Raw genomic sequence first — 24,632 nt, 5'->3', positions numbered from 1 at the left:
AGAAATGATGCATAAAAATGGTTTTATTTTTAGTTGACTATAATAACTTGGACGGACACAGAATAAACATCATCTGTTTATTATCCATCAGGGAGAGACAAAATAATATAAAAGTAATACAAACTGAACCAAAATAAAAATAAAAAATTCATCTCAAACTTCAAAAACAACCACCTTCAGAAATCACAACTATTGAGCTTCATGTTTGCATGATTGTTTGATTTGTAAGTATAGTTTTTCTCAGGAAAGCTAACATGTGGTGTTTAGCATAGCATTCGATACAAATTAAGATTAAGTACACTAAACATAGTGGCTGAGGGAGAAAATATGGCTAAATTGATATTAATACAAAATCATTTTAATGTTTGACCATTAAAACTCAGGGGGGGAAATAAAAAAGATAAGAAAATAAAAATGGAAACCTGTAAAATGTACCAGACTGTAGTTCTTCTCTCCAAGTCAACAATACATTCCACTTTAGGCTTGACAAAATAATTAACATCTACACACACACACATGGCACGAGGTTTGGTTGAATTCACAAATTGACCAAGCACCACACACAACTCACTGTACAAAGACAACTATCTGTTTTATGTTACTACTGGCATCTTTCCACTCACTTAACTTTACAGTATGAACAAGGCTTTATCTACTGTTGGAATACATAGCTATGAAGATCAGGGCACAAAAGAACATGGCGGGTCTTGGAAAGGACAGTGACTGTAGCTTTTGCTGGTGCGGCTGAAAAATAGCATTCTTGTTGATGTAATCAAATCATGCATGACATATATCGATATTGCTCCTGTCAATGTTTTCTTAGGTGACTGTCGGAAAACAAACAGGTAAAGTTATATACATCCAGTCCACCAGAGGGCGCAACAGGACTATTGATTTCAATCAGGGACAAACATCAGCCAAGCGTCGCACAGGAAGTCCTGTCTTTCCAAAAGGCCCACAACTGTGTACTAAGCATCACACAGTGGAACAGTTACGCTTAAAACACTCAAATACACACATTAACGAAAATTTCTTTACATAAACAAAAGAGTACATAGAAAAACTCCCCAAACATACATTAATAATATCACACATGGCATGGGCGTATTGTGTTTCACAGTTCATGAAATGATTAAAAGTATTTTACAAGCCTTGATAGAGACATTGAGAAGACATATTACATATACTGTACACTATTATTTTCATCATTCTTTCTTTTCTTTATACTCCTTAAACTATGACCCAGTTATACAGTCAACCATGTACATCACTAACCAGCTCCTCATAGATAGACAGACTGTAAATTCGGAATTGGAACAACAAATCTAACTAAATGTTCTACTATATATTATAAATCCACAATATTTCAGGTATGAAAGATTTTAAACAATCTCTAAATTGTAGTGCTGTCAAATCGATTAATCACAATCGCATCTAACATAAAACTAACATAAATGTTTGCAAATATATGTTTGTGCATGTATATACATTTATATATTATCTTTCCAAGGAAGGAACAGTGATCCGGTGACAGGGTCCTAGGTGGCCAAGGGGTGGCCTGTGTGGTCCGATCAAACAGACGAACTACTGTAGCTCAAATTGCTCAAGAAGCTTCCATTGCTCTGTGGTCCAGTTCTGATGCTCATGTGCCCACTGTTGGCGCTTTCGGCGATGGACAGGGGTCAGCATGGGCACCCCGACTGGTCTGCGGCTACGCAGGCCAATACGCAACAAACTGCGATGCACTGTGTATTCTGACACCTTTCTAGAAGAACCAGCATTAACTTCTTGAGAAATTTGAGCTACAGTAGCTCGTCTGTTTTTCGGCCTTCGCTCCCCACGTGCATCAATAATCAGTGTTATTCACTTCATAATGTTATCCCTGATTGGTGTATGTGTATATATATATATATGTGTGTGTATCCTTTCCATCTCTATTCCCCCATTTCACCCACTGGCATGCGATAATCAGTGTTATTCACTTCCTCTGTGATAACGGTCATAATGTTATGCCTGATCGGTGTATATATAATTTGTTTATATATATATATATATATATATAAACAAACTTTTACGTTAGATGCAATTAATCATTTTGAAAGCACTACTAAATTTATGTAAATCAGGAATTTCACACAGAAATTGCTTGTCGATGCGTAATAGAGCAAATATTTTCAGGAAATGTCAAGAAAAATCATCACAAATGGACATCATTTTGGGGAGATGCAAAGTACTACTGTACATCACTTAACCTGTAAGAGTAATCAATAATTAATATGATACAACATATTGTACTTGTGACAATATTACTTCATAATGTGCTTTAGTTGATGATTTTAACCCAGTGGACAATAAACCACCAAGAAGCCAGAAATGACTGAAATTCAGTCTCGGATTATTTGCAAAACAACAGTTATGATTTCTGTGATATCAATGATAACGGCCGCTGCATCAGATTTAGATCATAATGGATTGAACTGTATAACAAGCCTGTGGCTAAGAGTAAATTAAACATTTAATCTATTCGAGAGCATTTCAATTGAACTAATGTACAGACATACAACATGTGTATGTACAAATATTTCGCCCAATCGATTTCGTTAGTCGAACCTCGCCTATAGTACATCAGCATAAAAATGAGACGATTAAATCCTGAGGTAAAACAAAACTGCACATATTAAAAAAAAAAAAATACTCAACAACTAAAACAACGTAAACATATGGCTTTCCTTTGCACCTTCAAAGAAAATGAAACAAACGATTTGACAAAACAAAACGAGCTCTCTTTGTACTTGCACTTGATGTAAAGCGCTCAACAGAAACAATGTAATGTTTATAAGCTTTATAGCTTTTCATCTGTGAGATCAAGTAAATACCAGTCAATTTATTTTACGAAAGCTGATCTTTTCGTCTCTCTGTGCATAAAACCTACGTTTATTCGTAAGACGTGAGAGTAAAGATGTGTCTACTACATAGTCAAAATGTGTTTTTGAATACTAACAGCCCACCAAAATATATAACTGGCTTGCAAATACCACAGACGAATCCGACAACCATCTGAGAATCTATTTACTATAGAAACAGTGAGTTTTGGAATGTTTCCTTATTAGTGCTCTAGTGTTTAAAATACGTTAAGTGAAGAAACACTACATAACCGTTAATTAAATCTGCCATAATACCACATGGCTAGACTGATACGATCCTATTTATGGGGTCTAAATACCAAAAGCAACTCCTTAAACTATCACACACTTTTAAAACAGTTTAAGCAAAAGCTTATGTATTGTTGTACTGGTGGGAACCTGTTTGAATTCAAATTGGTCAGTAGTATCTTTCCTGTCTCCCTCCCCCAAACTAGTCGCTGACTTTATCCCTTTGGAACGCACTCCCTAAATATCCTGTTTCTGTCCCCTCCCCCCATTCTGGCTGAAAAGGATCTACATTGGGTCGTCATAGTTGTAGGTTGGTGCAGCGGAGTACTGTTGTTGGCCCGGCATGGCCCCCTGTGCAGCGCCCATGGCTGCCTGCTGTGCTGCCTGTTGGACATGAGGGTTCTTCCAAGCACCGGTGGTCCATTCTTCCTGAGCCTTGCTCATGCTGCCTCCGCTGCCACGGTAGAAGTTGTGAACCTAAGACAGAAGAAAATTGTAGTGCTCGAAGGTTGATCTTTTATAGCTCAGAACTAGGGATATATGCTCAAAAGGAAAATACAGTTGTGTAGCACAAGTCTGTCATATAGGCTACATAAAACGATAGGGGCTTTCGCACAGGTTAGTTATAGGAACGCCAAGAACTAAAACTTCCCCTAGGGACGTTTTCCTGGTTGCATTCGCAACTCTGAAGTGACGTAAGGCGTGCTTGTTCTTGGGACTTTTATTTTGACAGCGTGGCAGACCTTTATTTTGACGGCACTGAGAACTCTCCATCTTCATTAGGTTACGATCTGTTTAACAGCCCTGTCTATTAGATACAACTTTTATACAAAGAAAGTAGACAGTATATGAAAAAATTAGTGTTTGCCGTGTGGTTAATGTCCAATGTCGCTAGCTGAGCAGAAATACATAATCATGTTTCACTTGGTCCATAGTTGCTTTAGATTTTCTACTTAGCGTGAAGGTTGAGAGGTCCATCTATCACTGTTTACCATGTGCGTAGAGTTTCTGTAGTAAATATAAAGGCTATAAACTGTGTGCTGGTATTTGATGTGTGTTCGGCCAATCAGCGTACACATTTACGTCACTGGTAGCTCCTATTGTGCTGGGTTAGACCCTACTCTGAAGTAGGAGCTAAATTAGTTCCCCAAAAGGCATTCCTAAAACTAAAATTGTTCCTAGTTCCTGCGGTGCGATCAGGCCAAAGTCTGGGCATTCATTACAGATTTGCGCAAAACTTTAGCAATATTTTTTAAATGTCGATAAAAAACTATTGCGAAATAACGTGTTTCCATTAACCAAAGTTATGCGACTAAACGTGATTTTCCTCTCCCGATAAGTCATTCCAAAAATCATGGCAACGGATGTTAGTAGGTTTAAGTAAATCGCAGATATTGTGTAAGTTTTTTGAAAAATTATTTGTGTGTCATACATAAAAGTGAAAGTCAAATCAGAACATATTTGATGTTTAATATACAGTCTTGCTTCGATTTAACCCTTTGCTACAAACTATATACTTTGCTTAAGAATCTTTCCTAAAATTCATTAAAAAAAAAAAAGGTAAAAAAATAAATAAATAAAAAATAGACAATAGTAGGCGTACAGAGGATAGAGCTATAAAATTAGGTATATTAAAATTGTAGTGATGCAAGCTAACAATTATTTTCATAGAACCAATAATCAATAAAGGGCAGATATTTAAAAAAATAATAATAATAATACATGAAAATATTTAAAATATTTGTCTTAAGTAGTTTAAAAAAAACACTAAAATCTGAGGTTTTTAATGTTTTAAAGTTAATTTAAGCATCACAATATTATAATGTACAGTATAAAAAAAATGGATATTAATTTCACAAACTGTACAGATTACTGTTACAAAATGATTAGTGTTTTTAAACATATCAATTATGTGAGCCAATAATAATTATTTTTTGAACCAGTAAGCAGATATCAGATATTTTATTAAACATATTAATAACAAAATAAAAATATTATTCTATAATATTTTGTCTAAAATAATTAAATAAAACACTAAAATCAAATGTTTAAAATGTTTTAGTGAATTTAGGCATCACAATATTATAAATTCAGTATAAATGGATATTAATTTCAAGAATTGTTAAAGAAAACTGTTATTAAATTAATGTTTTTAAAGATTAAAGCACATCTCTTCAGAAACTCAATAGAAAAGGTGAGATTACTGAGGGTTTTTGCTCAGGAGAAAAAAGATAATTAGGTGTGTAGTGCAGTAACTTCTGTGCAGGATAAAAAAAATTATATTAAACAACAATATTGTTAACATTGTTAAGACATCACACAGCATAACTTAATAGTTGCTTGAACTTTAGGAAATATCATGAGATCTCTTTATATTCAAAACAATAATGATGAAGGAACAATAACGGGTACCTTGGTGAGGGCGATGAAGGAGAAAACAGCCACGACAGTGAACATTATGGTCGGAATCAGCATGACAACAGCAGAGCCGATATTAGTGCTGAAAAACGTGATGGTGGCCAGCCAGCCACTGTAAAAGAAAGAAGAGATATTCTCCTCATTAACATGCTTCTTAGAAAGTGCAGTACATGAAAAGATTGTATAAATTCAGAATATTACATAACATCCTGATATACTCTAAACAGACCATACTATATGTGTGCTAAAAATAATACATGACGCAAGAGTATATATGAGTCATTTGAGTTTCTATAGGGTAACTCAACTGGAACTGACCCAGCTTTCTTTCTTTCTTTCTTTCTTTCTTTCTTTCTTTCTTTCTTTCTTTCTTTCTTTCTTTCTTTCTTTCTTTCTTTCTTTCTTTCTTTCTTTCTTTCTTTCTTTCTATCTACAAATATATGTGTATATACAGTGAGGAAAATAAGTATTTGAACACCCTGCTATTTTGCAAGTTCTCCCACTTAGAAATCATGGAGGGGTCTGAAATTGTCATCGTAGGTGCATGTCCACTGTGAGACATAATCAAAAAAAAAAAATTCCTGAAATCACAATGTATGATTTTTTAACTATTTATTTGTATGATACAGCTGCAAATAAGTATTTGAACACCTGTCTATCAGCTAGAATTCTGACCCTCAAAGACCTGTTAGTCTGCCTTTAAAAAGTCCACCTCCACTCCATTTATTATCCTAAATTAGACGCACCTGTTTGAGGTCGTTAGCTGCATAAAGACACCTGTCCACCCCATACAATCAGTAAGAATCCAACTACTAACATGGCCAAGACCAAAGAGCTGTCCAAAGACACTAGAGACAAAATTGTACACCTCTACAAGGCTGGAAAGGGCTACGGGGAAATTGCCAAGCAGCTTGGTGAAAAAAGGTCCACTGTTGGAGCAATCATTAGAAAATGGAAGAAGTTAAACATGACTGTCAATCTCCCTCGGACTGGGGCTCCATGCAAGATCTCACCTCGTGGGGTCTCAATGATCCTAAGAAAGGTGAGAAATCAGCCCAGAACTACACGGGAGGAGCTGGTCAATGACCTGAAAAGAGCTGGGACCACCGTTTCCAAGGTTACTGTTGGTAATACACTAAGACGTCATGGTTTGAAATCATGCATGGCACGGAAGGTTCCCCTGCTTAAACCAGCACATGTCCAGGCCCGTCTTAAGTTTGCCAATGACCATTTGGATGATCCAGAGGAGTCATGGGAGAATGTCATGTGGTCAGATGAGACCAAAATAGAACTTTTTGGTCATAATTCCACTAAACGTGTTTGGAGGAAAAAGAATGATGAATACCATCCCAAGAACACCATCCCTACTGTGAAGCATGGGGGTGGTAGCATCATGCTTTGTGGGTGTTTTTCTGCACATGGGACAGGGCGACTGCACTGTATTAAGGAGAGGATGACCGGGGCCATGTATTGCGAGATTTTGGGGAACAACCTCCTTCCCTCAGTTAGAGCATTGAAGATGGGTCGAGGCTGGGTCTTCCAACATGACAATGACCCGAAGCACACAGCCAGGATAACCAAGGAGTGGCTCTGTAAGAAGCATATCAAGGTTCTGGCGTGGCCTAGCCAGTCTCCAAACCTAAACCCAATAGAGAATCTTTGGAGGGAGCTCAAACTCTGTGTTTCTCAGCAACAGGCCAGAAACCTGACTGATCTAGAGAAGATCTGTGTGGAGGAGTGGGCCAAAATCCCTCCTGCAGTGTGTGCAAACCTGGTGAAAAACTACAGGAAACGTTTGACCTCTGTAATTGCAAACAAAGGCTACTGTACCAAATATTAACATTGATTTTCTCAGGTGTTCAAATACTTATTTGCAGCTGTATCATACAAATAAATAGTAAAAAAAATCATATATTGTGATTTCTGGAATTTTTTTTTTTTGATTATGTCTCTCACAGTGGACATGCACCTACGATGACAATTTCAGACCCCTCCATGATTTCGAAGTGGGAGAACTTGCAAAATAGCAGGGTGTTCAAATACTTATTTTCCTCACTGTATATGTGTCTGTTTGTCTATCTATTCATCTGTCTGTCTGTCTGTCTGTCTGTCTATTTGCGATCTGTGGGCATGGTCTGAAGCGCATGGTCTAGGTGTACTTTTGTTAGGTTAATGATGGAAAAAATGGTCGGCACACCAGGCACATGGTCCAAAAGGGTTGTGCCTAGTATCTTAATGAGTCATGGGTGTGTTTTGGGCATAACGTTCAATAAACCAATCAGAGTCTCATCTCCCATTCCCTTTAAAAGCCAGTTGCATGGCAGGCATGGCAGATTCACTATTTACATGGTGGAATTTGCGAGTTGAAAGACTGAACACTTCTCCAGAGAGGAATCCTTTCATTTTTCATATTTAACAATGTTTGTGTGCTGCTGTACACCTGTGTGTGTAATAATCAGAGTGTACTCGTGTTGTGCGCATATTACCAATGCGCCCTTTAAATAACACAAAAAATACTGCGATATTGACTTTAGACCAGGTTTTTGTTGGTCAATGGCGCAGTCGTTTTTAATTTCCTCAAAATTGCAACGCGCCATCAATGCGCCTGAACACACCTCGTTTTCAGACCAGCACGCCCATTGGTGAACAGATGGGCACGAGTCCATTTGCTATTTAAAGTGGCCCTATTATGGTTTTTTGAAAATGTACTGTCATGTAGTGTGTAACATAGTTCTAAGTGAATTAAAACATCCTGCAAAGTTTTAAATCTGAAATTGCACCGTATATAAAGTTATTGTCTCTCAAAAGTAATAGAGTCAACTGAGTCAATTAAATTAATCGTTTTTCAAACGAATCGCAAGCCATTTTGTTGTGGCGTCAAGACGAAACATTAGCATATTGCCTCGAACACTGCAGCGGATACTGGATAGCATCCTATCGAGAAGACGCTGTGCTCTACAATGTGTTTACTGTGTTTTATATTGTGTAGGTGTCTGGCTAACCGGCTAACTCATGTTATTACTGTCTTACTGAAATACTACTGTAAATCAGCTGTGGGCTGCAGTATTACCTAAAACTAGAGTTGTTCCGATTCCGATACTAGTATCGGAAATATCACAGATACCAGAAACAATTTCTGGCATCAGTATCGGCGAGTACTTGAACCCATGTACCGATCCAATACCATTTTCTTAAACAAGACCTAGTTATGACCGTGAGCTTTGCCTAACCACAGCGCAGTTCTTCTTCGCTGCTCAGATTGCATTGCAAACACAGGAAGTTGTGCTGTGTTGCCACAAGCAACCACTGTTTAGAGCAGCGAAGAAGAAATGAAAAAGCGTTAGCAGTATGTCCACTCTTTGTAACCAAGCAGATCCAAGCAACCATTGACTACCATAGTAGGGAAAAAATATTATGGTAGTCAATGGTTGCTCTATCTGCTTTTTTACAAACATTCTTCAAAATATCTTCTTTTGTGTTCAGCAGAACAAAGAAACTCATACAGGTTTGGAACAACTTGAGTAAATGATGACATTTTTGGGTGAACTATCCCTTTAATGCTGATGGTAAAGAATTACAGTTGAAACATCTCATAATGTACCTCAAGTAGCATCACTGAGAAACGTCTCACGTCTAGGCCTGTCACGATAACTACTTTTTGTGTCGCGATATATCGTCCCAGAAATAATTGCGATTAACAATATTATTGTCATTTTAAGAGTATTTTATGCCACTGAATATATAATCCTAATATATAACAGTAGACAGTAGACTACACACTTTCAAATGACAACCTTTTAATTCTTTAGATCATGGAAATTAAGGGTAAAAAAAATATTATCCTAAACAAAAAAAATAAAAAAATTGAATAAATAGTAAATAAACATTTTCCCTTGTGAAACGGCTTCCCGGAACAGGGGATTCCGGCTTTGAAATCGAGTCCATTTGGGCTTCTTCCAAACTGTCAGTAGTTGTCAGGAAAACACTATAACGCCTAAAATGGCGGCTTTTTTTCACCTGTCGATAACGCTCTGTGTATGAAGGAACTGGCTGAGAACCACTTTCGCCTCCGTCACGGAAAACATACAAGATGACAGCACAATCGAGTAAAATGTTGGTGACATTCATTATCATGTAAACATAACGGGCGATATATTGCATCACCAAAAAGGATTGAGGTCATGTACATATATTGTGCGATTTATCGATATATTGATTATTGCAACAGGCCAACTCACGTCTTGCTCAAGGTTCGGGTTGAATAACTAGTTGAGCTGTACACGGTAGACAAATCACAATAGACTGGGCCTTCTGACCAATCAGAGCAGAGTAGCTCATGGAAAGGAGGGATTTAAAGAGACTGATCCATCCATCGAGTCGTTTAAGAATCATTGAAAAATGCGATGTGCATATGAATATTATGAGAAAATGAAACCGTTTTTTGACCTTTGATGCATGTAAACCTGTTGTTGGAGACCTCCACAACTAAATTAGGAAACTTTAAAATAGCACTTTAAACAACATGGCGTTGGACGTGAAAATGAGAACTGCTTCAGGCTGAAACTAGCAAAAAACAACTTTGCGCCGGGTGTATGATAGGGCCCTCGATCTATCTATCTGATTACATTTGAGCTGTTCTTACCAAACTCCCCATCCTGGGATTCCGACAGCCTGAATGATACTAATCACCACCTGCGCCATGAAGACGAAAAAGAACATCATGAAGTTGAAAGAACTGTCTGTCCTGCAAAAGAAAGAGTGAACTGCATTAGGGTCATGCACAATGATTACAATTCAAAGACTACTTTAAAACATCTTTAAACATTAGCTGAACTCACTTGAAGGCTTTGTAGATGGGCCTGAACCAGCACACGTATGAGCACGGGGTGAACAGTATCAGCCACAGAATGGCCAGGCCAAAATTGGTTGCCCCGCCCCCTCCGCACATCCATGCTAGACAGCCAATCAGGTTTGCTGCTAGAGTGGCACTATTCACTGCGAGTGAAAAAAAGTTAATTTAATATTGGCTTAAAAAATGTGATGAAAGACCCTACAACTCAAGCTTATATCGCCCATTTAATATTTAAAAATTAATCAAATGAAAAAGTTAATTTCATATATAATTAAATTAAAAGTTAAAAATTACATTTAAAATAAAAATGATCGCATTCTCTTACAAAGTGCATCTAATGTATATCATGTACACATAATACTGCATTTGACTTTAGGGTTGTAGGTGACTACAGTACAAGGAAAACTAAAATTTCATCTATTGGAACGGGGGAGATACCAGAAAACCGAGCACATTTATGACACACAATGACTCAAATTTGATATCTAAGTAAACCAAGTTCAAAGCTAACAATACTAAGATACTAATACAAATGTGCATTTCAACAAACACTTACTTTCTTAACTCCCAGACACATTTCAAAATAGTTCCAATTTAGTGTGCTAATGAAAAAAGGAGTTTGTGAACATCCTACATGGCAAAAGCAAATCTAATGCTTGTGATACTATATGATTATCTGGTAAACTGTACAATAACATGAGTAATATGACACGCCACGCTTTTACCCGTGGACCGATAGATCAAAATACAAAACCAGTCTCTACAAGTTTTCGTGTGTCTGGTGTTTCTCAGTGTTTACAGTGAAAACAAAAGACATTGTAATGGCAAATAAAGCCACATGATTGCAATCTACTCAGTACACACACCGTAATGAACAAAAAAAAAATACATGCAGAGAGGATACTCCAAAAATATATGCAGTAATACAAGAACGTACATATCCATAGGTAATACATTCGTTTGCACATTGATCGCCACTGGTCTGGGATCTCGTTGAAGTCTTGGTAAAAACATGGTTTCAGTGGAATGAACCGTGGAAGAGGAGGGAAATTGTTTTCTGTGGGGGGAAAAAAACAATTTAAAGCTTAAAACTTAAGTCCTGGTTCAGTACTATGTGCTTTGGTAGGACCATGCTATTCTTTGAACTGCCTTACACTACCATGTAAATACTTGAATATGATAACAATTCAGTTTGGTTTAAGAAAGTTAAAAGCTCTCACCTGCCATGGAGATTCTGGTTTTCTTTCAGAGCACCAACGTCAAATTTGAATTTCTAAAAACCTGTAAAAACACACATTACAGACACAACAGATGCACACGTTACTTTAAGAAGCGTTTATATATAATACAACACGCTGCTACCTCATTTTCCAGTATAAGCAAAGCTTGTTCTTTGATATTTATCAAAATTTTATGCACAATAAAAACAAACCACCAGAAAGAAATGGAATTACTTTAGTAAACAAGGAATGATTTCATTCAGGATTACAAACATGAAACCTATAAACCTTAAAGGGATAGTTCACCCAAAAATGAAAATTACCCCATGATTTACTCACCCTCAAACCATCCTAGGTGTATATGACATTCTTTCAGACGAACACAATCAGGGTTATATTAAAAAAGGTCATTGCTCTTCCCAACTTTATAATGGGAGTGAATGGGGGTCGAGATTTTGAAGCCCAAAAAAGTGCATCCATTCATCATAAAAGTGCTCCACATGGCTAACGGGGGGGTTAATAATGGCCTTCTAAAGCGAAGTGGTGCGTTTTTGTAAGGAAAATATCCATATTTAAAACTTTATCAACAGAAAATAACTAGCTTCCGGCAGACGGAAGGTGACTGAAGCTAGTGTTATACTTTCCGCATTCCACATGACGTAAAAATCATCGGAGGTTGTACGCGGAAGCTCTTTGTGGATATCCGTGTGCCTCCCATTTTTTAGGCTACAAAAGCACCAACTGCGCAGGCGCTGGAAAGTTTAAAGCTTAAAAGCTCCCACCTGCCATGGAGTGGACAGCATGGACGTCAGTGGACAACATTTAGTGGACAACATGGATGTGTCGAGGTGGACGAGCGAGAGACATGGGAGGAGCGAACAAGATCGGTGTGCGTGATTGAGAATGAGCGTCACCTGCGAGGCACACCGGTCTCGCTCGCTCCTCCCATGTCTCTCGCTCGTCCACCTCGCCACAATGGACATCAGTGGACAACGTTTAGTGGACAACGTTTAGTGGACAACATGGACGTCAGTGAACAACGTAAAGTGGACAACATGGACGTCAGCGGACAACGTTTAGTGGACAACATGGACGTCAGTGAACAACGTTTAGTGGACAACGTTTAGTGGACAACATGGACGTCAGTGGACAACGTTTAGCGGACAACGTGGACGTCAGTGGACAACGTTTAGTGGACAACATGGACGTCAGCGGACAACGTTTAGTGGACAACATGGACGTCAGCGGACGACGTTTAGTGGACAACATGGACGTCAGTGGACAACGTTTAGTAGTGGACAACGTGGACGTCAGTGGACAACGTTTAGTGGACAACATGGACGTCAGCGGACAACGTTTAGTGGACAACATGGACGTCAGCGGACGACGTTTAGTGGACAACATGGACGTCAGTGGACAACGTTTAGTAGTGGACAACGTGGACGTCAGTGGACAACGTTTAGTGGACAACATGGACGTCAGCGGACAACGTTTAGTGGACAACATGGACGTCAGCGGACGACGTTTAGTGGACAACATGGACGTCAGTGGACAACGTTTAGTAGTGGACAACATGGACGTCAGCGGACAACGTTTAGTGGACAACATGGACGTCAGTGAACAACGTTTAGTGGACAACATGGACGTCAGTGGACAACGTTTAGCGGACAACGTGGACGTCAGTGGACAACGTTTAGTGGACAACATGGACGTCAGCGGACAACGTTTAGTGGACAACATGGACGTCAGCGGACGACGTTTAGTGGACAACATGGACGTCAGCGGACGACGTTTAGTGGACAACATGGACGTCAGTGGACAACGTTTAGTAGTGGACAACGTGGACGTCAGTGGACAACGTTTAGTGGACAACATGGACGTCAGCGGACAACGTTTAGTGGACAACATGGACGTCAGCGGACGACGTTTAGTGGACAACATGGACGTCAGTGGACAACGTTTAGTAGTGGACAACGTGGACGTCAGTGGACAACGTTTAGTGGACAACATGGACGTCAGCGGACAACGTTTAGTGGACAACATGGACGTCAGCGGACGACGTTTAGTGGACAACATGGACGTCAGTGGACAACGTTTAGTAGTGGACAACATGGACGTCAGCGGACAACGTTTAGTGGACAACATGGACGTCAGTGAACAACGTTTAGTGGACAACGTTTAGTGGACAACATGGACGTCAGTGGACAACGTTTAGCGGACAACGTGGACGTCAGTGGACAACGTTTAGTGGACAACATGGACGTCAGCGGACAACGTTTAGTGGACAACATGGACGTCAGCGGACGACGTTTAGTGGACAACATGGACGTCAGTGGACAACGTTTAGTAGTGGACAACGTGGACGTCAGTGGACAACGTTTACATTTAGTGGACAACATGGACGTCAATGGACAACGTTTACATTTAGTGGACAACATGGACGTCAAATTTGAAGAGAGGCTGTGTGAAGTCCGACGCTACCCGCACCTCTACGATCCATCGTTAAAACAATATAAAGACAGCCAGACGTGCCATGTTTGTTTACTGTTTGAGCCGATCTACTGCGCATGTGTGGAACATGTCGTCCGCCGGGCAGACCCCAGCATACACTTTCAGTAGTATAAATACAAGTAGTCTGCATCCGTGCTGTCCGCAGCTCATTTCTCTTTAAAAATTCTCGTTTTAGACTAATTCGTGACCGTTGTCTTGTTCAGCTCTATCCTCTGCGCTTCTGCGTTCATCAATACGTCACGTGTCAGGTCAGAGGTCACTCTTTCGCCGTAAACCGATGCGTACGGCCGTCTGTCAGAGGCTAGTTATTTATTTTAGTTTATAAAAGTTTTAAATATGGATATTTTTCTTACACAAACGCATCGATTCACTTGAGAATCCCCCCTGGAGCTGTGTAAATTACTTTTATGATGGATAGATGCACTTTTTTGGGCTTCAAAATCTCGACCCCCATTCACTTCCATTATAAAGCTCGGAAGAGCCAGGACATTACTTAAAATAACTCCGATTGTGTTCGTCTGAAAGAAGAATGTCATATACACCTAGGATGGCTTGAGGGTGAGTAAATCATGGGGTCATTTTCATTTTTGGGTGACTATCCCTTTAAGCAGCCTGTAACACTGACCATGTTTACATGCACATTAATTTCAGATTAAAGTCCATTTTCTATAATACAGCAACTTGTTAATAAGTTATGCTTTTAAAAAACACAGCGGCTTCAAAATTATTTTTGAGGTATTACTTTGTAGCCTGGATGCCAGCCGAACTTAGCCCCGCCCACAACATTTTTACTCGGGCAGTTCGGTCTGGAATTGATCGGTAGAGAAGTAATTATACCCGAACAGAAACTGTTCGGACCAATGAAATTGTCAGGGCGGGCTTTAGACGATGATGGACAGATGATCAACAGTAACGTAATCATCTACGTCATCAAAGGCGCATGGGTTGAATTTGTTCTAATCCTAAATGGAGAACTTGTTCGTATGCTTTCACCTTTACTATTTCTCTCAGAAATGATGATCGTGTTGGTAAGTACTCTGTGTATCCTTAAATTATTTTTTTACAACACCGGCAAAGATCGTTTACACTAATCTTGTTCTTCTAACGTTAGGCTACTTATTCCAGCGTGCGTGCAGACAGGGTTGCCAAGTTTTTACAACAAAACCCGCCCAATTGCTAACGTTCCTCAAAACTAGCCAAAAACAAGCCCAATAGCTTTCTAGGGGGGGTTCTCCGGGAAAAAAAAGGCATTTGGGGGGTAAAATATGTGTTATTTTGGCAGGGCTGGCAGCTAAAAATCGCATTCCTGGGTCTGTATATCACATAATTGGGGTCGCTTCAACCCGCGGACATGGCAACACAGTGCAGTTGAGTTCTGTTGACATTTGACAACTAATGTTATGCGTCGCTCCGTTGCTCTGATTGGTTGTAGGTCTATCCAATTGAGGTCTTTCCTGGTTCGGTTGAAACACGCCCCATAATCACAGCCCAACGGAGCGGTCTCAGACTCATATTCTGACTAGAATTGAGTATGACGACGTCAAGCTAATTACTTTGTGTTTGTTCAACAAAATGTAAATATCTCTTAGTGTTGACAACACAAATTATTTTCCAAATCCTAAAAAAAAAAATCCCTGACAAACTGATGTCATGGCGACTGAATAGCTTGATTACAAATACAATTAATATTCCAAATTCTGATTGATATAAAAAAAAAAAATATTATTCACATGAAGCTAAAATAAATGTGTAATATTGTTAAATTCTGAGTAATGTCAGATGTTTTTCCGAACATACATAGTGATTGTCACATTGTAGCTGTTGATTGTTATTAAAATGAACTCTGATTTAATCTTTGGAAGAGATCGGGAATACAGGTTTATGATAGCCTGGTTAAAACCAGACCATTCTCAGTAGTAACTGAGTTGTGGTCTGGCAAAGCTTCATAGACAAATCATTTCCAAAGGGGCGTCACCAACGAGCGTCGCTCAAAACCAATCAGAGCGATGAGGGAGATGACGTATGCAGAGCGACGGAGAAACATCTGGCCGTTTCTCAATATGCGTTCTTGTCTGTACTTGTGTTCTCAAATAGGAAATGTCCCCGGTTTCCATTTCAGAAATCTGGTCACCTTACCTAAACCACATATTAATGTTTAAATATTTTTAAAATGTAAACGAAAAGAGGCAGGGTGTTTTATACTTCGTTTTATTATAAATATATAAGATAATGAACGTAGGCCTAACTACCCGTTGCCTGAACCACATGTGTGTGGCTAATATGTTTAAGTTTTGTTTTTTTTTATGAAATGAGGCAGTGGTGTTTTATGACATATTTTGTACGCGAACTTCTAACTTGCGTCCGTGACTTACCAAGTTTGACTCCGGAGAATGAACTCCCGATGACGGTGATAGTTAATATTAAACATATTATAGCCACACAAATGTAGTGAAGGCAATGCATATTATCTTCAATGCATGTATATAACAAAACGAAATATTTAAAAAACCCGGCCTCTTTTCGTTTACATTAAAACATAAAAACATGTAATATCATGTGTGCATAATATAGCTTATGATGGTAACACTTTACAATAACAGTACATGAATAATCATGTATTAATACATGAATTAATAGTTAATTCAACATGAACTCATGATTAGTGAAGATATGAACTAATCATGAACAGATGAGGAGCTATCATGAACTAAGACAGGAGTCATAATGATTCATGCATGAATAACAGCAGCATTAATACATGTTAGTACTTATCAAACATAGAAAATACTAAATCTGCTATATTTTATCTCAAAAGGTCTCAGTCTGTTTTGTGATATTCTCTTTCCCTTCAAACTAAACCTATCGTGACTTATAACAGTTCCTGAGAAATCAGTTACCAAAAAATAACCAAACAGGAAACATGCAGTGAAGTGAGGGATCGTCTGCTGGGATCCGTACAGTTCTCTCTCCACCCAGACACAGGCTGTGATGATACTGTACCTCCATTCTCTTAACTGGGCTGAATACTAGTTACATGTGTATTTGATAGTAAGTTTATGATAAATCATGAGCTGAATTTGATAAGTTTTGATAAGTTTTAATTTTGAAGTAGTTAACAGTGAATGAATCATGATGTGCCCCCTCAAGTAAAGTCATGACACAATGATGCATTAACAAGCCATGAGTTGATGTTAGTGTATGGTTAGTTAATAATGAATTAATCATGATGTGCCTCCTCAAGTAAAGTCATGACATAGTCATACATTAACAAGCCATGAGTTGATGTTAGTGTATGGTTAGCTAATAATGAATTAATCATGATGTGCCCCCTCAAGTAAAGTCATGACACAATGATGCACTAACAATTCATTCATTACAAAATGAATAAACATATACACTAAGAATCCTTATTCCTTTACACCCTTGGTACAAAAAAACAACAAAGATAAAAAGTATTTGTAGGCTAGTTATTTTACTTATATTTATATAATTAAACATATATGGACTTAAAAGAAAGCCCAAACATACCTGTAAAGACACGCATAAGGCATGTTTACATGTAAAACAGGGCACATCCACCGGCTAATGCTAATCGAAGCATATAAGTTACATTTAAACAATTAAAAAATACAGTTAATTAAAGTACGCACCTCCAGAAATATCCCTATACAACAATCATACAAACATGTCTTAAATTATTATTTCGGTTAACCAAAGCAGTCGACATATATTATTTGATGAAAATACCAGCAATACCGAGGGAACACAACTAACGCGCTAGGAGCACCGAGAGCGCCACTAATGAGTGTCCCACCAGAAACAAACCCTACATACTGTAGTTCCGGGAAGAAAACTAGCTGTGACTAAACGTAGCCTAATTGAACTATAAAAATCTGAAAACGGTTTATATCAAATTAAAATAATTAGTGATAGTTATTAGTCTATTTTCCACGTTTGATTAGACAAATGTGTGTATTTAATTGCTCACAAAAATGGCTAAAAATCACAAAGCTGCAGATGGCAGATTATAATAGGCTATTACAGTTTAAATTATGACAGTATTAAATCACATGTTTAATTCAAAGTCAGAGTACTTCTTATTTATTCTTAAGGAGCCTGTTTGATTTAGTTTAACCATACATGTTAATTCATGCATTAATTATCAAACATGTACTAACATGTATTAATGCTGCTGTTATTCATGCATGAATCATTATGACTCCTGTCTTAGTTCATGATAGCTCCTCATCTGTTCATGATTAGTTCATATCTTCACTAATCATGAGTTCATATTTAATAAACTATTAATTCATGTATTAATACATGATTATTCATGTACTGTTATTGTAAAGTGTTACCGCCTATGATTATCACTGTAATACAATGAGATATGACAAAACCCAGTCTCTTTTTGTTAAATGTTAGTTTAATGCGTGATCAATATCCATTTTAAAAGTATAAGTAAAAGGTATTAGAAGCTATACAATACATAAAGCAATTCAGTCAAAGAAAGTCAGCGCTAGGAGACTACAACGGTAAAGTTTAATAGCTTACAAATATAAAGTTTTGAAACTTCACTTTGCCCTCAGACAAAACGATCTGTCAGGGAACACATTATAGATTAATGAGAGCAAAGATCAGCCGTTAGATCTACACAAGACGAATCATATCTTCACATCAGAGCCAGCGGCAGACGGCAGAAGGAATGGCCGAGGAAAGGCGCCTCTCGGTGGGGTTGAGCAATTGAGCGCCGCTGGTCCACTGGAGCTCACAACTCCAAAAACGGCAGATCAAATTTTCAAAAAGGCGCTCTCTTTATAAATAAACCACAGATTTTGGCTTTAAAAACAACTACATTCTCGCCTGAAAAGGACTTAAAACTATATTTTGTGAAACATTAACACTACCAGAGGGCTCTCGCTAAGACAAGCAGACTTTTGCCGAGTCCAGTCGGTAAGACAGCGATAACATCTTTTTTAGATATGAAGGCTTCTTGTGTTGTTCTTTGCTCTGGTTTTAACGGAATGGAAAAGTTTAAATCGCTTAAAACAGCCGCGATAGCTGATAGTGATGTTCCACTGCTGCATCCATCTTTGTAGTCAGTGTACAGAATCTGCTTCATTGTCGCTGCGCTGTCGTCATCGTGTAAAGCCCGCCTCAACGTTTCTGATTGGTGCCTCGATTTCTGGGGCTTTTATGCTGCCTTCACGTGCTATCGGAATTATCGTAAATACGAGTTTCCTAGGTAAAAATTGCACATGAACGCCCTCTGATGTGTTTACCACTGGGAAATTCGGAAATAATTTTGATACCCCAATTCCCCAGATGGGCGTGTCATAAGCTTTAAACATGGTGGCGGGGAGAACTGGACTGCTGTGGCAGGTCCAAAACAGCTTGGTCATCTTGTCTTGACATTAACGTAGTACATATTTACATGTGAGTAATCATATGAAGTGTATTGTATGTTTGGTACACAGCGAAAATAGCCTGCATTTGACTGAAATTACAGAATCAGCAGAAAGCGGACTATGTGGAATGTTTATGGTTGTCGGTGCATGGAGACTACAAATGATGATGGTTTTAATAAGACTTTCCCAATAAATAGGCAAGAATAACCTGGTGTCCACCATGATTCCTGTTCACTCCGACAACAAAGCACTTGAATGCAACAAGCTCGTAATCACGACTTCTAAAGTGGGAATTAGGACATTTCTAATAGCACGTGAAGGCAGCATAAGAAATGGGTTTGAATGGGCTCTTTGCCAGACTACTTGCAGAGCAAATCTAAATTTGCCGGAAGTTGTCTGGGTTTTCCCAGGCTAGGTTTATGAGGCCTGCTAACTGAATCATCCTTTATCTGACTCCATACAGCTGTCAAGAAGACAGGATTAGAGGTAGTAGAACGATTCGAACATAAAAGAATCGTTTCGTAGCGCTTATTATAATACGCCGTATTTGTAGCGAATGTCAACAAACGTTGTAGCGACTTTATTTTGAACCTAATATTCGAGATCATTGTGTACCATTTATTCGTAGCTATTATTATCATCATATCATATTTGTAGCGATTATTATCAACCAAACACTGGTAGCTTTTCTCGCTCGATTCATGCCAAACCCGGTTGCAAAGTGAAGGGCATGTCGCGGGGGTGGTACACAGATATGAAACGACGTCCTAACGTTATATTTCAAAAATCCAAATGGGAAGTGTTGTTATAAAACGCAAGCAAAGAATTGAAGGAGAAAACCAGAGCAAGTGAATATTTTGCAAAAACCTTTTCATTCATTTCAGAGCGGTAAAGAGGTCGAGCACAGCGCCCTTCAAGGGAAAAGATGGAGCTGCGCGGGGAGGTGTTTTATTCAACAGTGCAAGCTAAGACTGCACCCTTTTCTGCTTTTCCCTGGCACGTAAGACATATACATCTGCTCGGAGTACATAGATGTTCAGAACAAGGGTAAGAAAGCGAAAAGCATCGGTGGAAACCGTTCTCTTCTTCCTACCTTCTCGCGCGTTCACCCAAGAATATGTTGCCTAAGCACGCGCTCAGTTGCATCTATTCAACCGCTTTCCGTTCAGTGGTCGATGCACTTGTGATGGTGACGTTTTCCAAATCCGTTATATTTTGAGATGATATTAGGAATATGGGAGTGAAAACAATCACGTCACGGTACTCCTACACTCACACGCACGCACGTCGACGAGCATCCGTTCCGCGAGGGATGAGTGTGTGTGATGCTGAATACATCAGCTCGTGTGTGTGTGTGTGAGAAGTATCTACACTCGCGATACTTCATTCCTTCACTCGCTCTTCAAAAGTGTGGCCGCTCTCCACGGTACTGAAGCAAAGTAAATTTATACAGTAAGCCTATACATATTACATAGCCTAAGTAATAACATTCGTTATGAGTAAACCAACGGTGATAAATGTATAAAGTATATGATACACGCGAACACACACACACACACACATACTGTATACATATAAACATATAATATATGTACTACATTTGCACATACAGATGTTATTGTCACAACCAGGGTGGGAAATTTTACCAGCCACTTATATTTTTTACCAGCCACTTTTTCCGGAAATTCAAATTTATAAAAGAAAGTGCACTAGCATAGTATGGGGTGAATTCAGGTTGATTGGGACACTTTTTCCCCCAGTCATTTCAATGGCAAAAACTGTCAGAATCATTTGATTTTGCAAACTATCTGATACACACAATCCTCAAATATAGCATATATGGCTACACATTTAACATCAGAGCAAGAACAAAATGTATGCAGCTTAAATGAAATACTCTGTAGTCAGGATTAGTCTAAAAATGCAGGTTAAACTCACAGCACACGCAGTGATGGAGCTCACAGCATCTGAACAGAACCGCCAGTCATGAGCTGCTCACGTGACATGAACACAACAGTGCGCTTTGCTTTCTTTTCGTTCCGAATTGTTTCGTAATCGTTTAAAAGAGGACATTTCAAGCTTTCTCATTTCACATCTCTCTCATGTCTGTGAGAAGTAGCCTATACACTGTGTTTCGGTTTATTTATGAGACACGCTCCAGTTCATGTGCAATGAAAGTGATCGCTCCCGCGCCTCCATGTCACGATTATTGTCTGCTATAGACTATTTGCTTCTTATTTATTAAATCCAGGCAATTGGCTGATGAAACAAAATTAAGATACAAAACGAAATTCACTTTAAAGAAAGACTTTCTACAAAAAAAACTTAATGAAGTGGTCAAAATCATTTCTGACACACTATTGCGGATCTTTGCCTTTTTAATAATCAATATAGCCTAGATGTCGGTAGATTTATGTATATCCCAGCCACCGCACTAGCCATTATTTTTAATGGAAGGAGATAGGAGTGTTATTCAAGCATTACTTCAAATTAAAAGAGCGAAATGTTTTGCATGGTGGTAATTTTTTTTACCATTTCGTTATTTTGGCTTGGAATTTCGTTTGTTGGAAATATGAACTGAATTTAGAAATGCTTTTAAAATTAAAAACTTTGCGTTTAATGAACAAAATCTGTATGACTAAAAATGATGGAGTATTGTGAGTTGTTTCCGCTGTCATAAAGGAAAAAATCCATCAGAATGCGCCCGCACTTTCGTCGGACAGAGGGTTAAAGAAACCATAGCCTGTTTAGTTTCATAGTAAGGCTGTTTAAATATTAGCCTATAATATTATTTGTTTAATTTCATATGTTGATTATGAAAAGTGAGCAGCAAGAGTAAGATGCTGACTCCGCGGCGGGCCTTAATACCGGGACTATGTCCAAATTTTTATCCCCAATATTTTCTTTTCGTCTGTACCTCAGCTCAGCGCTGAAAAACCAATGAAATGAGTTACTCGATAAAAGTGCATTATTGTTACTAGCAACAGCATTCTTTGACAAAAAGCTGTCCAATCCGTCACAATGAATGTTTTAAGTAGTAACCAATAAAATATGTTTTTCAATCCACCCGCCACTGTGGCTGGTATACAAGGCAAAGTCACCCGCCACTTTGAAAAAGTACCCACCATTGGCTGGTCACAACCCCCGATTGGGACTCTTATTTTGTGCTTCTGTTTTGTTCCCGTTTCCTGTTTAGCTTGTAGTCATTTTGTAGTTTTCTTTCTTGATTCGTTTCATTGATTGTTCCCAGGCGCTTCTTTTTATGCTTGTTCACCCTTCATTCCTGTCTGTATTTAAGTACTTATTGTGTTTCGCTTGTTCAGTATCTGGTGTTGCCCTTTGTGGATGTGGATGGATATACACGATCAGGCATAAAATTATGACCACTGACAGGTGAAGTGAATAACACTGATTATCTCATCGTGGTATCTGTTAGTGGGTGGAATATATTAGGCAGCAAGTGAACATTTTGTCCTCAAAGTTATGTTAGAAGCAGGAAAAATGGGCAAGCGTAAGGATTTGAGCGAGTTTGACAAGGGCCAAATTGTGATGGCTAGACGAATGGGTCAGAGCATCTTCAAAACTGCAGCTCTTGTGGGGTGTTCCCGGTCTGCAGTGGTTAGTATCTGTCAAAAGTGGTCCAAGAAAGAAACAGTGGTGAACCGGCGACAGGGTCATGGGCGGCCAAGGCTCATTGATGCACGTGTGGTCCGATCAAACAGACGAGCTACTATAGCTCAAATTGCTCAAGAAGTTAATGCTGGTTCAGATAGAAAGGTGTCAGAATACACAGTGCATCGCAGTTTGTTGTGGAAGAATGGAAGAAGATGAATCACGTTTTCTTCTACATCACGTGGATGGCCGGGTGCTTCGCTTACCTGGGGAACACATGGCACCAGGATGCACTATGGGTAAAAGGCAAGCCGGTGGAGGCAGTGTGATGCTTTGGGCAATGTTCTGCTGGGAAACCTTGGGTCCTGGCATCTATGTGGATGTTACTTTGACACATAACACCTACCTAAGCATTGTTGCAGACCATGTTCAACCTTTCATGGAAACGGTATTCCCTGGTGGCTGTGGCTCTTTCACAGGATAATGCGCCTGACACAAAGCAAAAATGGTTCAGGAATGGTTTGAGGAGCACAACAACGAGTTTGAGGTGTTGACTTGGCCTCCAAATTCCCCAGATCTCAATCCAATCGAGCATCTGTGGGATGTGCTGAACAAATAAGTCCGATCCATGGAGGCCCCACCTCGCAACTTACAGGACTTAAAGGATCTGCTGCTAACGGCTTGGTGCCGATATTACAGCACGACAATTAAAAAGTAATATTAAAATCAAAAGATTTAATTCAAATATACACCAAATATACCTACAAACTGAAGAGTGTAAATAAAACGAGAATACAAACTGATCGGTCGATCTGAACCAGAGTCCTGCACGGGTCCGATTTTGTAAACCCGCACCCACCCGTACCCGCAGTGCTTAAAACCGCATCTGACCCATTTTCCGGTGTTCTGACGATTTGTCCTACCTTGTCAGATTTTGCTACCTCCCATTAAAACAGTAGGTAGCACAATTCGACAGCAAAAAATGCTGCCTATCAGATTGTGCTACCAGCATCATATTCATCTGATTTGAGGCTTTATTAATATCCATACCTACCCCTACCCTGAACCTACCCTTAAAACTATGTAAATATTTTAAATAAATACATATTAAATATGGATGTAAAATGCTACCTATCAGATTGTGCTACAAGAATCATATTAATGTGATTTGCTTTATTACAGTTTTTTCTGAATGCTTAAGCGCTAATCGTGATTCTTGTAGCACAATTTCTAAAACTATTAATACGTATAGCAAAACCACTCACTGAGTTTGCAAAACTAAAAGCACAAACACTGCTTTGCACTCAGTTTGCAATTTTGTAACACACACTTTGCAAAACTGTAGGCACAATTCACTGCACAACACTCTTTTTGCAGAACTTTAAACACAACTCACTGCTTACACTCAATTACCAAATTTCCTAACACACTCCTAGCAAAATTATACACATGTATGGCT

The 24,632-nt window shown here is 38.8% G+C and overlaps 1 protein-coding gene across 1 annotated transcript; it reads right to left on the bottom strand.

Moving 5' to 3' along the window:
* Positions 1–65: 65 nt before the first annotated feature.
* scamp5a (secretory carrier membrane protein 5a) lies at positions 66–20,913 on the bottom strand. The gene is made up of 8 exons (XM_079809290.1): positions 20,655–20,913; positions 11,643–11,703; positions 11,360–11,479; positions 10,409–10,565; positions 10,213–10,314; positions 5,565–5,682; positions 2,238–3,629; positions 66–1,587 (listed from the first exon to the last, which is right to left on the bottom strand). The coding sequence occupies exons 2-7, from the start codon at positions 11,647–11,649 to the stop codon at positions 3,438–3,440; spliced, it is 696 nt and encodes a 231-aa protein (XP_079665416.1). The 5' UTR covers positions 11,650–11,703; positions 20,655–20,913; the 3' UTR covers positions 66–1,587; positions 2,238–3,437.
* Between the last annotated feature and the right edge of the window lie 3,719 nt (positions 20,914–24,632).

The sequence above is a fragment of the Gobio gobio genome (assembly GCF_949357685.1).
Source record: "Gobio gobio genome assembly, chromosome: 25".
In the NCBI taxonomy this organism is placed as follows: Eukaryota; Metazoa; Chordata; class Actinopteri; order Cypriniformes; family Gobionidae; genus Gobio; species Gobio gobio.
Note: the sequence above shows the minus strand (reverse complement) of the source record. Positions and strands in the feature narration are given on the sequence as shown.